The 14,433-nt window shown below is 33.4% G+C and overlaps 2 protein-coding genes across 2 annotated transcripts in view; both read left to right on the top strand.

Moving 5' to 3' along the window:
* LOC139089100 (transducin beta-like protein 2) overlaps positions 1-1,089 on the top strand; it is a 71,290-nt gene extending 70,201 nt beyond the window's left edge. The window contains exon 4 of the mRNA XM_070638534.1: positions 213-1,089. Coding sequence (XP_070494635.1) covers positions 213-616 — 404 coding nt within the window. The 3' untranslated portion in view covers positions 617-1,089. The remainder of the gene's footprint in view (positions 1-212) is intronic.
* Positions 1,090-8,868: 7,779 nt separating this feature from the next.
* Positions 8,869-13,335, top strand: ppk22 (pickpocket 22). The gene is made up of 9 exons (XM_070638567.1): positions 8,869-9,032; positions 9,254-9,460; positions 9,532-9,709; positions 10,365-10,519; positions 11,079-11,190; positions 12,051-12,399; positions 12,473-12,644; positions 12,998-13,077; positions 13,154-13,335. Exons 1-9 carry the CDS (start codon positions 8,869-8,871, stop codon positions 13,333-13,335), a joined length of 1,599 nt encoding a protein of 532 aa, XP_070494668.1.
* The last annotated feature ends 1,098 nt before the right edge of the window (positions 13,336-14,433 follow it).

Here is a 14,433-nt window from a genome sequence, read left to right as displayed (position 1 = left end):
ATTATCTTGATGACTACTTAACAACAAAAACTAATTAATTCAGTTCATTGCACTTGAGCTATTCACTTTTTTATAACATTTCAAATCACTTTTTAACTAATCGGCTCTTAAAAAAAAAACTTTAATGACTTTCAGCAACAACAAGTGAGCGAGCAAAAAAGCACAAAAAATTCTAACTGTTTAAAAACAAAATCTTCTTTTTTTATTCACAGTCGATTATGCCCGAGGAGAATCCCCACGATGTCTTTTAACGGGAGAATATGAAAGTAAAGCTGTTTCACCTCTCATTGCCTTATCAAATTCAGCACATGTTATCGCCATCGCTTGTGGAAGTAACATTCATTTCTTCTCGGGATTGGATGGAAAACTCGATATGACAATTGAGAATGTCTTTGTTGATCACACAATGTCGATTGCATTTGACTCATTAGGCCTTCAATTGTACGTTGCTGGAGATCGTCAAGTTAGAGTCTTTCACAATATAACTGGCTATATAGTTGGAATTAAGGTTGCAAATGAAAAATTGAAGGATAAGAAAACTACTGCAGCGACTCAGGAACGATTGAAGAAGCAAATTAAGGAATATGAGAGCTTTATTGCTCAAATTTATTTTTAAATTTTCATAATATTTCTTCTTTTCTCAAGCTATGGTCAGAGTTGTGAATTGAGAATGTATTAAGCGCATTTTTAGTTTAAGTGTTTTCATCGAGCTTCCGATTGGCAGTTGTCAATAATTCATGTTTTTTAATCCTTTTTGATTTTTTTCACAAACGTTTGCTTATACAACGCAATAATACAGTAAAGATGCAATAATAATCATAGTATTGACTTTAGAACTTTATTCACAATTCATGCAATTTTGGAATTTTGTAATTTAATTTTCAAACTGAAAACTTTAACAATATCCGACATAAGTCTCAAAATCCACTTATTAGAACCAACCTAATTCCTCCCTCCACTTCTCATAAACATTCACAACCCTGACGATTAATTCATAGCTCATTATTATTTTTCTTTGATGAATCTTTTTTTTTATATTTTTTCTAAACTGAATACAATAAAGACTTGAATGAATAATTAAAATTGTTTTTAACTTTGTTTTAATCACAAATTCTGAATCTAGTGTTTGTGGGTAGACTTAAAAGATTTTGAGGTTAGAATTATTCATTTTAGCAAATTTGAGAAAAAGTATTATTAATCAGATTTATGATTAATTTGTTTAAAAGTATTAGAATGAATCACAATTTGATAATTTGGAAAAAATTTGGATAGAGTGACTCAAATGCGATATTTTGGTGAGCATATGGTTTTGGATGAACACATGGAGATGGATACCATTTGGTATTGATAAATCTGAAAGACACAATATGTTAAATCGTGTTTTTTTGATGAAATATTGGATCTAAATTAATTGTCACAGAGCCGTCAGGACAATTTCGTGCCTTAACGTTAATATTTCGATGTAACGCTGCTCTAGCGAACATGCTGTGTGTTCGGAAGATCCGAGAGGTTCGAAATGCGTTAGAACTAGTCATCAACTGGACATCAACTTGCTAATAAGATGAGAGATATCTATGACGGAGCCCTAATCGATTCTTGACAGAGCTTTTCACATTTATGTCTTTCAGGTCGGTGGTCGTACATTTTTCGGCTGCTGTACCCACTCCATAGCTATGTTTCGTATTACAAACAATGATTTTTTAAAAAGAAATGCAAGCAAGGTTAACTATCTCCAACTCAAATATTTAAACACATTTTTAATCATTTCTCCATGAAACACGTGTATCGAAACAAAAGCCAGGCTCTCTTTTAATAAAGCTTTCACATAAAATTCTTTAACGGTTTTTAAACATTTGAATTCCAAAAAAGGGCCATCTATTGAGAAGTAGATGAATTTCAAGTGGAAAGCTATTCCAAAGCTTAATACTAATAATCATGTCCATTCAGCATGAGACACATAATAATTTTGCTTAAGGCACAAGAGATAAATTAACTTTTAACAACTTTGCCTTATTTATAATTATAATAGCTTATTCAATTTCATATTTTATATTGTTATAGTCAAAATGTCTTTCAAATGTTTCAAGGTCTAAATATTTCTTTTTTAGGGTATCATATCATAAAGTAGCTTACTGTCTTTACGTGAAATGTATGTTTGATGAAATTGGTTTAAATCTTGAATTATTAAATAATTGACATTTAAGGGAATTATATTGTATTTATAATGACTTTTTTGTTAAATGGAATGTGAATGTGTCATAAATTTTTATTGGGGAATGCATTGAAGTAGAATGTGTTTTGATACCTGAAGCAATTAAAATTTGACGAATAATTAAGTGACATTTGTGTGCGTTTTAAGTTAAGCTGAGAATATGCATTATAATTTCGATCATTTGTCATTCCTTCATTCCGTTTTTAAGCCCATTCTCTTTTTCAGGCAGAAAGCTTTTAGGTACCAAAGTGGTCTTTCTGTATCATGAAAGCATGCTCTTTGACTGTTAAGGGAATCGTTATATTAAAATCTTACGACCATGCTTAGGACGTTACTTACTTACTTACTTAACTGGGGAGCACGAGGGCCCATTGCCGCGTTTAAAAAACGTCTGTAGACAGCTCTATTTTTCGATAACTTCTTTCAATTTGGGATATTGAGAGCTCTAGCGTCCTTATCAACACAACCAATCCAGGACATTTTCGGTCTGCTTAGGGCGTTATTTTAGTTTATATCCATAAGGTTCGTTTTGAACTGTGTGTCTGCAAATATAAAACTCAGGCCTGTAGCCATGCACGAGTTAAAAGGTACAGCAAAAAACTGGAGATTTGCGTACCTAAAATGCAGGTTCTTGAAAATTTTCTTCTTCGTTGATTAAATCAACCACCCTGAACTAATTTAAAAATTTACATCTGTTCATTATATTTAATTGAATTTTTATACTAGAGTATCGGGAACGCCTGTGGCGCCCATCTTGAGAATTTTCAGCTTCACACAGCTTCAAAAAATGGATTCACATTACACCCCCAAGTCCCCCTGATACCCCTCAGTTTTCAGCTTCACAAAATGGCTACACATGGCTTCCGTTCTTGTATCAGCAACGAAATGGGGATTTTCATAAAATAGATGAAATAATACCCATCGTAATAGCAAATGAACCACGATTCATTACTCAGAATTCATAGAAAACAGACTTGATTCTTAAAGCATAAAGCAAGCTTTCTTTATTCCTTCGCAACTAAATATTAATTGATTTTGAGAGTTCAAAAGTTCAAAGTTTGTTTTAATGTATGACAAATGAATTACATCATTATCCATATCCAAACATAAACGTCAATATATTCAATAACTCCTCATAACTCAACAGATGATAAAGCTAAAAATTAGCATAAAAACAATTATTAATTTAATTTATGAAAGAATTAAAGATAAAAGTGTAAATAATTGATTATTTCTTTACATAATTAAGTTACCTTGGTTGTTTGCACATTTGCATGAAATTGATATCAGCTGAGAGTTATCTAATTCCTTCTCCATACGACATGCAAATTGCAGTTCATTAAAACAATTAGTGGAAGGAGAGTTGAGATTGTCTATGCAAAAAAATAAAACTGAGAAGCAAAAGCGTTTAATTGGATTTTGCAATTTCATTGGACATTGTCAATCTGTACTATCTATGGGTATTTAAAATCATTTTTGTATGCACTGCTTCCGCATTTTGACGAATAAGTCAACAGTCGCTTATGACGCTTGACCAAGCTCGCAATATATACATATTGGCGCGAATCAAATTGGATCAAATTATAGGCCTTTTGTGCCATTTATCTTACTTATTGTATAAGTCGTCGTCAATACAGGCAGCCAATGTACAACAATACAGACAATCTATAACTCTCACTCTCGATTCCTGTTCAGGTTCTGTTGAAAAAATTAATTTTTCTTTATTTCTCTCTTTCGCAATAACAATTTTTTTTTATCGCATCAACATGGAAAATGCACGCCTGTAGGTTTTATTTTTAAACATAGCCGTGTTGCTAAAAATAAACTCTTTACCTTCCAATTTCAGGTTCTTCGTCCAATTTCTCTTTCTATCTCACCTTTTGAGCGATGTTTTTTAATGATTGGAGATGTTTTAGAGTTCAGTTTGTCTGGAGGAATTATTTGGGTGAGATTGTTGAGGTAGGACTGAGTATGAAGTTGATTATTTGGAAGTATTACGACAGTATGTGAGGAAATTTGATTAAAAGTCATCTCAAGTGCACACAATTACGGTTTTACTATTCAATGACTAGTAAATGCCCAGTTGATGTCCTACATACTTACTGTAACCATGCTTCGATTTGGAGCCTACGTTGCTACAAAAGGGCTTCCATCTGACTCTATTGCTAGTCGAATCACAAAGCTTACAAAAATACTCAGTTTTGAAATTTAAATGGCATTCCTTTACTACCGTCTTACGTCATGTTGTCAGTTGATGTCCACTCGAGCAAAAATCCGAGTTGACATCCAGCTCTCTAAGTGTATCTATATAACTACGCATAGGGGTGTAGCCAGTTATTGAGAATGTGAGGGTTGATGGGGACGGATTGAAAGTTTTGTAAAAAAAAATCAGAAATTATCACGAAAAACTAGCATTTAGAAAAGAACCGGAGGTCTGCATTTTCTGCACTTTTGATGCAAAGGACTGCAGTTTTGAGCTGTACTTAATGTTCCGTCCAAATCTGCAGTCCTGCAATATTGAACGAGCCTTACGAAAACTCAAGTAAATTGGTGAACCTACTGAATACATCCATGTCTAAGCTCTCATAACCAAAGTGAAATTTCCATTTCACAACACCAAAATTTTCCTTTTGTCTTTCCTTTTGTCAACATGCAAAAAAAGCAAAAACTGCGCCTCAATTCACATTAATTAATTTCTTTTCACAGCATTTTTGTTTCGTTTTTTAATTCGATTGCATTGGCAACTTCCTTAACTTTCTTCTGTACACTCTCGATTATACTCGAGCATGCATTTCGTTTCAGTTATATATATTTCTTTTACAGATGTTTTGATCGCAAGGCATGCCTACTTATAAAATACGCATTCACTATCATTTCGACTTGGCGCCATAATTTGTCGATGCTTTATGATCTTTTATTTTTCATTTTCATTTACTTTACTTTACTCGCTTAAGTATCTTGTTGTATTAAAAGTGTGCCATTGAGCATAAAATACTATCAAATGCAGACTTTATGATCGATTATTGTAAAAACAATAATTTTTTTTCGAGTTTATAAGAGCTACTTAGTGGTTTATGGCTAGTGAAAAATTGGCAGGTTTTTGGTACTTTTATGAGGTAAGGATGATGTCATGACGATTGGCTGTAGGCTTATTTACGAAATCTTATTGTGGAATTCCCAAAAGTTTATTGTTGAGGTGTTTAATTGATAAATTTGCTACTTTTTGATGACCTAGTTGCGAAATTGAGAAATTTTGGATTGTTAATTTTTGTTAAGGACTGTGAATTTTTGGATTATTGACATCATTCGTGAGACTAGGATGGTGATTGGGGCTTTAGTTTTGAATGTCTTGTATTATACCTGAGGATTATCAATAGTAAGATCCTTAATGGTTCTGTCACGTTTATATTTATTTTCGCTAAATGAGAGTCATAAACGACCGGGAAATGAAGGTGTTTGCCATTTGGTGTTAAAAAGCATAACGGTGCTTGAAAAAAAATGACCCTAGATTAACGTGACTCTAGCCTGAGACCGGACTTCATTTTATCTCTTCTGGAGTCTCGCTGACCTGGATCCAGAGTCACTCCGACTTGCATTCAAAGTCACTCCGACTTACATTCAAAGTCATTCTGACCTGCATCCAGAGTCACTCTGACCTGCAGCCAGAGTCACGCTTACTTGAATCCAGATTCACGCTGACCTGTATCCACAGTCACATAGACCTGCATCTAGAGTCACTCTGATCTGCATTTAGAGGCACTCTATTCTTGGTCCAGATTTTTGACAATTTCTATGTCGTGTCCCTTCCTGGAGTATTTTTCGTGTGATCAAAATATTCATTTTATTAGGAACTGATCAAACTCTTCCGAGAGACACGATAAATAGAAGACGCCTCCGACGTCCATTTGACGATTAAGAGATCCATATGGAGCCTTCCTCAATTGTGTCCATTCGGGATCTAAACTCATTTTCTAACTCTAAATATTCTTTCACCTCTACCATTTCCAAATCACATTCCAAATTCACTTGCCAAAACATTTTAAATTCCATTCCATCAACAGCACTTGAATAAGACTCTCGCTTGCATTCAATCCATTCAAATAAAACTCTATTATCATTATTATTTGCAACTCTATTCTCAATTTTCAAACACAAAAAAAAAGTAAAGAAAAGATTAAAGCACAATGTTTTGTGAAAAATATATAAAAATACCACAAAAGCATTTTACGATGCCTTGAGCATTAAGTCGTTATGGCATTTTTTTTCTACATTGTTCACATTACGTAATTATCATAAAAGTTTTTTGTTTTGCTTAAAGATCATTGCAGAATTTCAAAAAAAAAAAAAAGCCAGTAAGAGACATAGAAAAATTGAGAGATATTATATAGAAAGAAGCATCGGATTAATGTCACAGATTTTTTTTTAACGATCGATTGATTTCATTAGTTTTTCTATCGCGCCATGTCTGCTTATGCATTTATACACAATATTTATGTTCGTTTTCACAATGCTTCATATTTATTATTTTTTTTTCTTTCTTAAGCATTAAATAAAAGTTGTTGATGCAATGTGTCTGATTTATACGTTTCGGGATGTTGAGCTTGTGAGGGGTTCAACTTGATACTTGAGAATTTTATTAGCGTGGATTTTGTAATAACTACAATTTTTTATGCAATTTTGATTTATTAAGGTAGTGGTGCTTCCAATATTCTGAGCTAGGTGAAAGTGATTGAGCAACTAAGGCAAGTAAGGCAAGTAAATCAAGTAAGTCACGTAAGTCAAGTAAGTCAAGTAAGTCAAGTAAGTCAAGTAAGTCAAGTAAGTCAAGTAAGGCAAGTAAGGCAAGTAAGGCAAGTAAGGCATGTAAGGCAAGTAAGTATCTTCAAGTTTAAAGACGTATGCAGCTTGTCGCTCGCAAGTTGCTCCCTAGAGACATACTATGACGTCTTCTGTTAGGACTAGTGGCTGTTCATTGACCTTCTGTCTCAGGCGGGCAGTGTCCTCAACTAGTTCAACGGTAACTATACCGGCATGCCAACTCTGATTTGAACTACACAAAACTGACACAAATTGAAGTTTAAATCCAATAATCCAAAAAATGCGCCTTGTTCCTCACAAAATCCAACAACAATCAAAATTATCCACAACTTACTTCTTTTTGCATTTCTTCTGAAGAAATCAGATTTATTATGGGAAAAAATCGTCACTTTTAAAGTATTAACTATGCTTATGTTTTATAAACTTGTTTTCCTTCCATAAAAGAGACATGCTTGCTTATTTATTATTTTATCATGTCGCATTTTTGATAAATGTCAACATTAAATTGTCAGCAACTGGAATAATAAAAACAAATTTATGCCATTGATTCCATATGATTTTTCCAGTACATATTGAATGTGGGTCAAGCTGCTGATTTGAAAAGACGATGAAAAATGATGGAAAAAAAATATTAAATCTTGTAAATCTGTTGACATTTTTATGGAGTATGTCTTGATTGGAACAAACCTTTCATGAACGAGTCAAATTTGGCGATGGGAATTATAGGAAATATTTTGTATGGAAAGGTCACAAACTTGTGATATTATGTCCATAAGTAAGTTAAATTGATGATTTCTCTATTGTTCAGTATGGAATGTCATGTGTGCTATTGATGGGAAAGGTGCATGCTTACTATTAGACTTGAAGTTGACTTTGAGTTCTGTTATTAAAAAGAAAAATTACTCAAGACCATTCTGAGATTTTGACGAATTTTTAAACGAGTATCTCTAAGTGTGCTGAGTACAATATGTGTTTGCTGATTAACACATCTGTCTTCAATTGAGTGTGAAATGTAAGAGCAAATATTTTAAAAATTGAATTTTAGTTCATAGACATGCTTCTGAAGTTGTAATGCCATGAGAGAATTTTCATATCGATAAGACTTTATAATATCATTGAGTGATCAAGTCTAAGGTGGGAATCGAACTCACAATGTACTCATGTCCAGTCTATTGTCTAATCACTTGGTCACAGATGAATTACTCTCGAACTGCGAGATTCGTCATATATAGCTTGATATCTCAGACATCACATTGAACTGAGAACCACAGAAGAGCAATTAATTCTATGTGGTTGTAAATGTCTTTCAGCATAGATGGCAAATCAGACAGCACTATAAGATTCAAACGCTGATTCGTCCAAAACTGCAGATATACAGATCTAAAAATTCAATTTAAGTTAAAGCCAAAAACTACAGTCGGCATCTAAAATGCAGGCCTTACGAATCCTAGTGTAAAAATATGTATAGCAGAACAACATTAATCTTTCTATGTAAAGCCAGACAGAATGCCTTTTGTTTTAACTTAACTCCATATAGAAACAAGGTTTCGGTTACAGAGTGAGTAGCTTGCTGCCTATGTTGTCTTTTTATTTGCTCCCTACATGGCGGCCCGTGCCCTTGATGGGGTCAATGGCTGTCGTTTTTGTGCTGGTCATTGAATTTTCCCAATAATTATCATCCCTTGCTTCATTTACTCATCGTTTGATGAACCCATTAAATCAAATCACCTCACTTTGCAACTAATTCCTCATAACTAATATGTCTTGAATAATATATGACCCATATTCAGTATAAAAGTTCGAGCAGTTGAGGTGATTCCCCTTAATCGTGTTAAAGTATGTTCACTAGAGGTAGTCAGAATGTTTGGTTGAAGAACAACGATATAAAGGATGAAAAGAAAAAGGAGTTTAGTTTCCGGGACGATCTTTATGATTTTCTCAACAGCACTATTTGTCATTGTTATCGTCATTTGGCGCAGTCGGACAGGAGCAATGCTGAAAGGTATTTATTGGTGATTTAAAGTTTGTAAATCTTGCCAGGTGTCAGTGAAGCAATTTCCCACAAAACTCAATGAACCCATAAAAATAATTTTCATTGCAAAATTACCCTAAAATATCTGGCAAATATTTATACATCTTTGAATAGCTTCCGATGCAATAAATTTTCATCTTCAGTCATAAACCTCAATAAGCAATTTCTCATTTTCTTAATTTCATTTACAGATTTATGTGGTTTTGTATTCACATATTCAATGCATGTGCTCTAATTTATTTTACACTCAACATATGGGATGACTTTACCTCAAATCCCTTGGTCACGACTTTACACGATACCGTCTATCCGATTAAAAACATTCCATTTCCTGCCGTTTCGATTTGCTCTAATAACCGAATTTCGAAGAAAGAAGCTGAAGCATTTGCAAAGGAATTGTAATAAAAATATTTTAAAATTATTACATATGTTTTAATGCAATTACGTCTGTATAATTTCATTAATATAGAAGTATGAAGGAAGGCGCAACAAAAGATGAGGAAGGTTATTTAAAAGATTTATACTTTCTGGGTAGAGTTTATGACAATGAGGTTGAAAATGAGCACCTTATGACAGCATTTCAGCAATTTCTTGATCAAAGCTCTAATGACACAAAGTCATTTAATTTTACTAGCATTATTTCAAAGGTATGGCCTGAAGTGAACTCTTTATTTGGAGTCATTTACAGATTGTGTCTTGTTTTTGATGGAGTAAAGCTGTGTCGTGCAGATGAAATGATGGTTCCTGATTAGATTTTAAGTGCAACTCGAACAATGTCACACTTGAGACATGGGTGTTGCTAGAAATATTTTAGGGGGGTCTGTTAGGGTGTTTTTAGATTTTTGTAAGGAACGGGTTAGGATTCTTGCTTCTTAGAAAATTGAAGAAATTTGTCCAATAGGGAGTGGGTCATGAGCCATAATTGGACCCCTTTAGATATACCTCTACTTGAGATTAGAATCAAAGAAGCCCCCAAATCCCCCTCTTCCCTAAATCTCCTACACCATTTCCAAATGAACCCCGAAAGTAAATTTTTGAAGGAAAAAGATCAAGGTTGAGCTATTGAGTTTGATACATATTATTTAGTTCGGAATGATTGAAATGGTTCAATTTTTGGTAGAGGCATCGAGGTCAAATTTTAAGGAATGGGATTGGTGGATGTGATTGATAGTCACGAGTCTTATGATTTTTTTGAATAATTCGAGGATATATGATGATGTTTTAATGGGTTTAGAAACACAATTTAATGGCTTTTGAACTTTAAATTTAAAAATTCTAGAAAATTTATTTTTAACTTCCTAGTTGACCCCAAAATGTGAAGACATATTAGTCAAATGTATCTTCAAATCAAGACCATTTAAGTGCATGCTTCAATATGAAATGATGGAGACTCGTAAGACAGCAAGTGGATTTTGTTGTTCATTTAATTATATTCAGTATAATGACAACAATGAAAAGTAAGTTAAATATTTAATGTCAGTTAATAATATTGTTAACATTATTATGAGTTAATTAATCTGAAGAGAAAATTGGAAATTTTTTTTTTTTTTGAAACAAGTTAATCGGCTGTTTAAAAACAATCAATTTAAAAAGAAGATTGACAGTTATTTTGTAGATTTTGAGTTGTGTGATGTTCAACAACAATTTATCTTAATAGCACAAGTCGATTAATCGATCAAAAATCCGGCATCAGGACTACGTAACACTTGCATGGTGCCAGTCCCAGTTGACAAGATGCCGTTAGAACTAATTATTAACTAGCCTTTAACTGGTTATAGTATCAGGAGTATTGAGCCATATATTATCGAATCTGTCAGGGCGAGAGTAAGGTCTCTGAGGTCGTTTGATCATCCAACAGACCGGATTTCTGATGTTCGATTCCTGTGTATGGATGTTCGATTCCTGCCAGAGACTGTTCTCTCATTCATTATATATATTGCTGTCGATATGACAAGGATTCCCACAATACTCACTGCATTACACAGGATAAGTTAACTTTCTCGATTTCAATTGCAGAAATTACCCGTATCATAATGATATAACTGGACCTGATATGGGATTGATAGTCGTTCTGAACAGCTTGACTGATGATTATTTCTATAGCATTAAGAATACGATGGGATTTCATGTAAGTAAAAGTGCATTGCTGAGTGAGGTGCAAAGCATTGTTATATATAAGCTTAGTAAGGGATTTTGTTTAGTTATCTTGCTTGAACAGACATGGATCATGCTAAAGAGTATTCTCACAAACTTGAGCTTGCTCTAATATATTGATTGACATACTCATGAGCACGATCATTTAGCGAAGTATGCTCTTTGTCTCTGAAGGTTGTTCACAGATCCTATCCATTGTACATTTAACAAATTGCCAAAATACTTCAAAAATAATTATAATCACTTAAAAAGCTACTGTGTGAAAGTTTGCACAATGCTCATAACTCCAAGATGAGATATTTAGACAATTTTATGCTCTATTTGAAGCTATGAAAATTCATTGGTTCCGATTTTATTTTTCGACACTCAAAATTCACTTAATATCTCGTTAATTACAAAGTAAAAATTTTTCAAAAAGAGCTTATTTTTTGAGGAGGAGAAGTCATAACTTAAAATATGACATAATTAAGACATAAATTAGACAATGTCTCTGTGCAGTCACAGCGCAGACAAATTTTATGACACAAACAAGTTCAATGAAATTTTGTAAGGCTTTAAAATACAAAAGCGAGGCGTTAATTAACTTAAAATTAAGTGGATATTCAAAATTTTATTAAATATTTGATTATTGGATATAATTCGATAACTTTTGTGTCTATAAATGGCATGCAGGGATTTTAAACTGTCATTAGACCAGAGTTGGAAGGACTTGATTCGAGTCTTGGTTTCAAAAGTCCAAAAAATTGAGTGCGGACCTCATAGAGTCCTCCCAAATTGGCGCCCTGCCAATTCAGCATCAGACCAAACTATTCTGTACCTTGTCTCCCTTTTCAGATCCTAATCCACAGTCCAAATGAATATCCAGACACGCAAACAGGAACAGCAATCGAACGCCTTGTCCTTCCAGGACAAGAAATTTTCATTCGAGTTGACGCGAGTAGTATAACATCAACAAAAGACATTTTGGGATATAAGGCGGAAAAACGTCAATGCCTTTTTGCCGATGAAAAGAAAGCATATAATGGAAAATATACACGCAGTGAATGTCTCTTAAATTGTAAAATACGAAGTGTAAAAGCACTATGCGATTGCGTTCCGTTTCAATTCCCAGTGCTGGTAAAATCATCGACTCAAAATAAAATTTGTACATTGCAGCATGTGTCATGCCTGAATAAGTATGAAAGTGAGTTGTTTGTAATAATTTTTTTTGGGGTAATTAGTGTCATAATTATTATTGGTAATTTATACGCATTTAGTTAAATGGAGCACAATTATGTCAGAGATTATAGAAATTGAGGGACTGGAGAGAGAAAGGGAGGAATCATTGATTTGTTCGGAATGTTTTCCGTCATGCTCTGCATCTAAATATAAAGTGATGACATCAAGGTTACCGTTGGTGCCATCATTGAGACGTGGATTTGGAATAACGTAAGTATTTTGGGATTAAATAATTCATAAACCGTTAAATTTTTGAATTTTACATAACGAGCGACACAAGTGAAGATGGCACCGTTTTGGAATTTTAGCAGATTTATTCAAGCCTCCAATATTCAATGCCGAAGACTTCTTCATTTGCACACGCTATGAAATGGGTGACAAGTTGTGTTCCCAGGGGCAACTCTGGATTTTTATCGGATTTGAAAATTAAAAATTTTGGCAACCGTTAGAGTCACGCTAGCCTAGGGACACCATTTTCCGACCCTGTGTATCTTTCGGCAATAAATCAAAAATACTCAAATCTGAAGAATAATTTCAAAATTTTTAAAATAAAATAATTACAGAAATGACATCGCAAACGTCTCCGATAATGTCGTTGTCCGTGTTTATTTTGGTCAGAGTGAAACGTGGCAGTACAAACAAGGTATGTACAACAGAATACCAATCATCAGATTTTATTAATCAATTAATTCAATTTTAATATTCTCTTGATTCATAAGATGTCTCATTTTATTGGTTTGAAATATTCTCAAATATCGGTGGACTGTGTGGAGTTACGGGTGGAGTGTCTTTAATTGGCTTTACAGAAATCTTCTATTTCGTATTCAAGCAACTATTTTTACTCATCATGAGAAAGTTAAAAGTCACATTCAAATCGAGAAATTTAATTATTTATCCTTAAATGGATGCAGAATAAATTTCATAATGATGAACAATCATGCAATAATAATGTAGCACAAAGACAATGAATAATGCATCTTATTATGCAATATAAATTTATCTTGTTCAAGTCATAATAAAGGAAAATTTGAGATTTTAAAAATAACACGAGAATTATAATTTTTTATTTAAAGTCCCAATTATTCAGCTTTGTTTTCTTCTATTCATCATTCAACGTTGAGGATTGTTGTTATTATTATTTTGAAACTAGCAGATAGGAATCAAGCAATAGAAGAGTGTGAGTTTGATTTAAGAACATCATAAATGACATAAAAAGGTGGTTTTAGGGGTGTCGGATGCAAATCATAAATACTTGGGATTTGGTGTATTTTGAAAGAATTGGGATACCCTAAGTACTAAAGTTTTTGACCGAGAACGGAAATGGAAATAGTTATGATTACATTTCAGAACTTGGAAATATTGAAACTTGAATCTTGAAGTCCTTGGGGTAATGAAATTTAAGAGTCATGCAAATCTCCCAGGAGCCTTCTTCGTTTATGTCACTTGAGATAGTCAAAATCGCATAATCTGGAGTTAATCTGGATGTTGATCAGACGGGTGTTATTCGACTGCATGATAGTGTGCAATAAACATTTTCTGTATCAATCTTACGCTTGGACCCCAAATGATACATCGTTGAAAGGCCACAAATTCAACACTAAATATAAAAATTTGATTAAATTATCATAAATCATTTTCAAACAACATTTTTTTTTAAAAAATTGGGTAAGCGCCGCACTTCTGCACACAAGGCAGCCAAAACAACATGCAGTTTCTTGTTTATTCCTGCACATTCCTAATTTAAAGTTGTGACTCAGAGGTATTTAAATGCTATCAATATATTCAGGCAATCCACATCATTGAGAGAGGTCAAATATGCAAAATAATCGTAAACTTTGTCGAATATTTCTTTTATTACCCTCGTGCTGTTTTCTCAGCTTCGGTGTCTTTAAAAAACATTTTTATTTGCATTTTGTCGCTTAATGTTTATTGTTTACTAGAGAAGGAATTGGGATCTTTGAAACGGAACTATACTTGGGGTCGAATTTAAGTAGATTAG

This window comes from Chironomus tepperi, unplaced genomic scaffold, assembly GCF_022539635.2.
Source record: "Chironomus tepperi strain 1889 unplaced genomic scaffold, CSIRO-AGI_Ctep_v1 contig_175, whole genome shotgun sequence".
In the NCBI taxonomy this organism is placed as follows: Eukaryota; Metazoa; Arthropoda; class Insecta; order Diptera; family Chironomidae; genus Chironomus; species Chironomus tepperi.
This window is presented reverse-complemented; position numbering and strand designations above follow the sequence as displayed.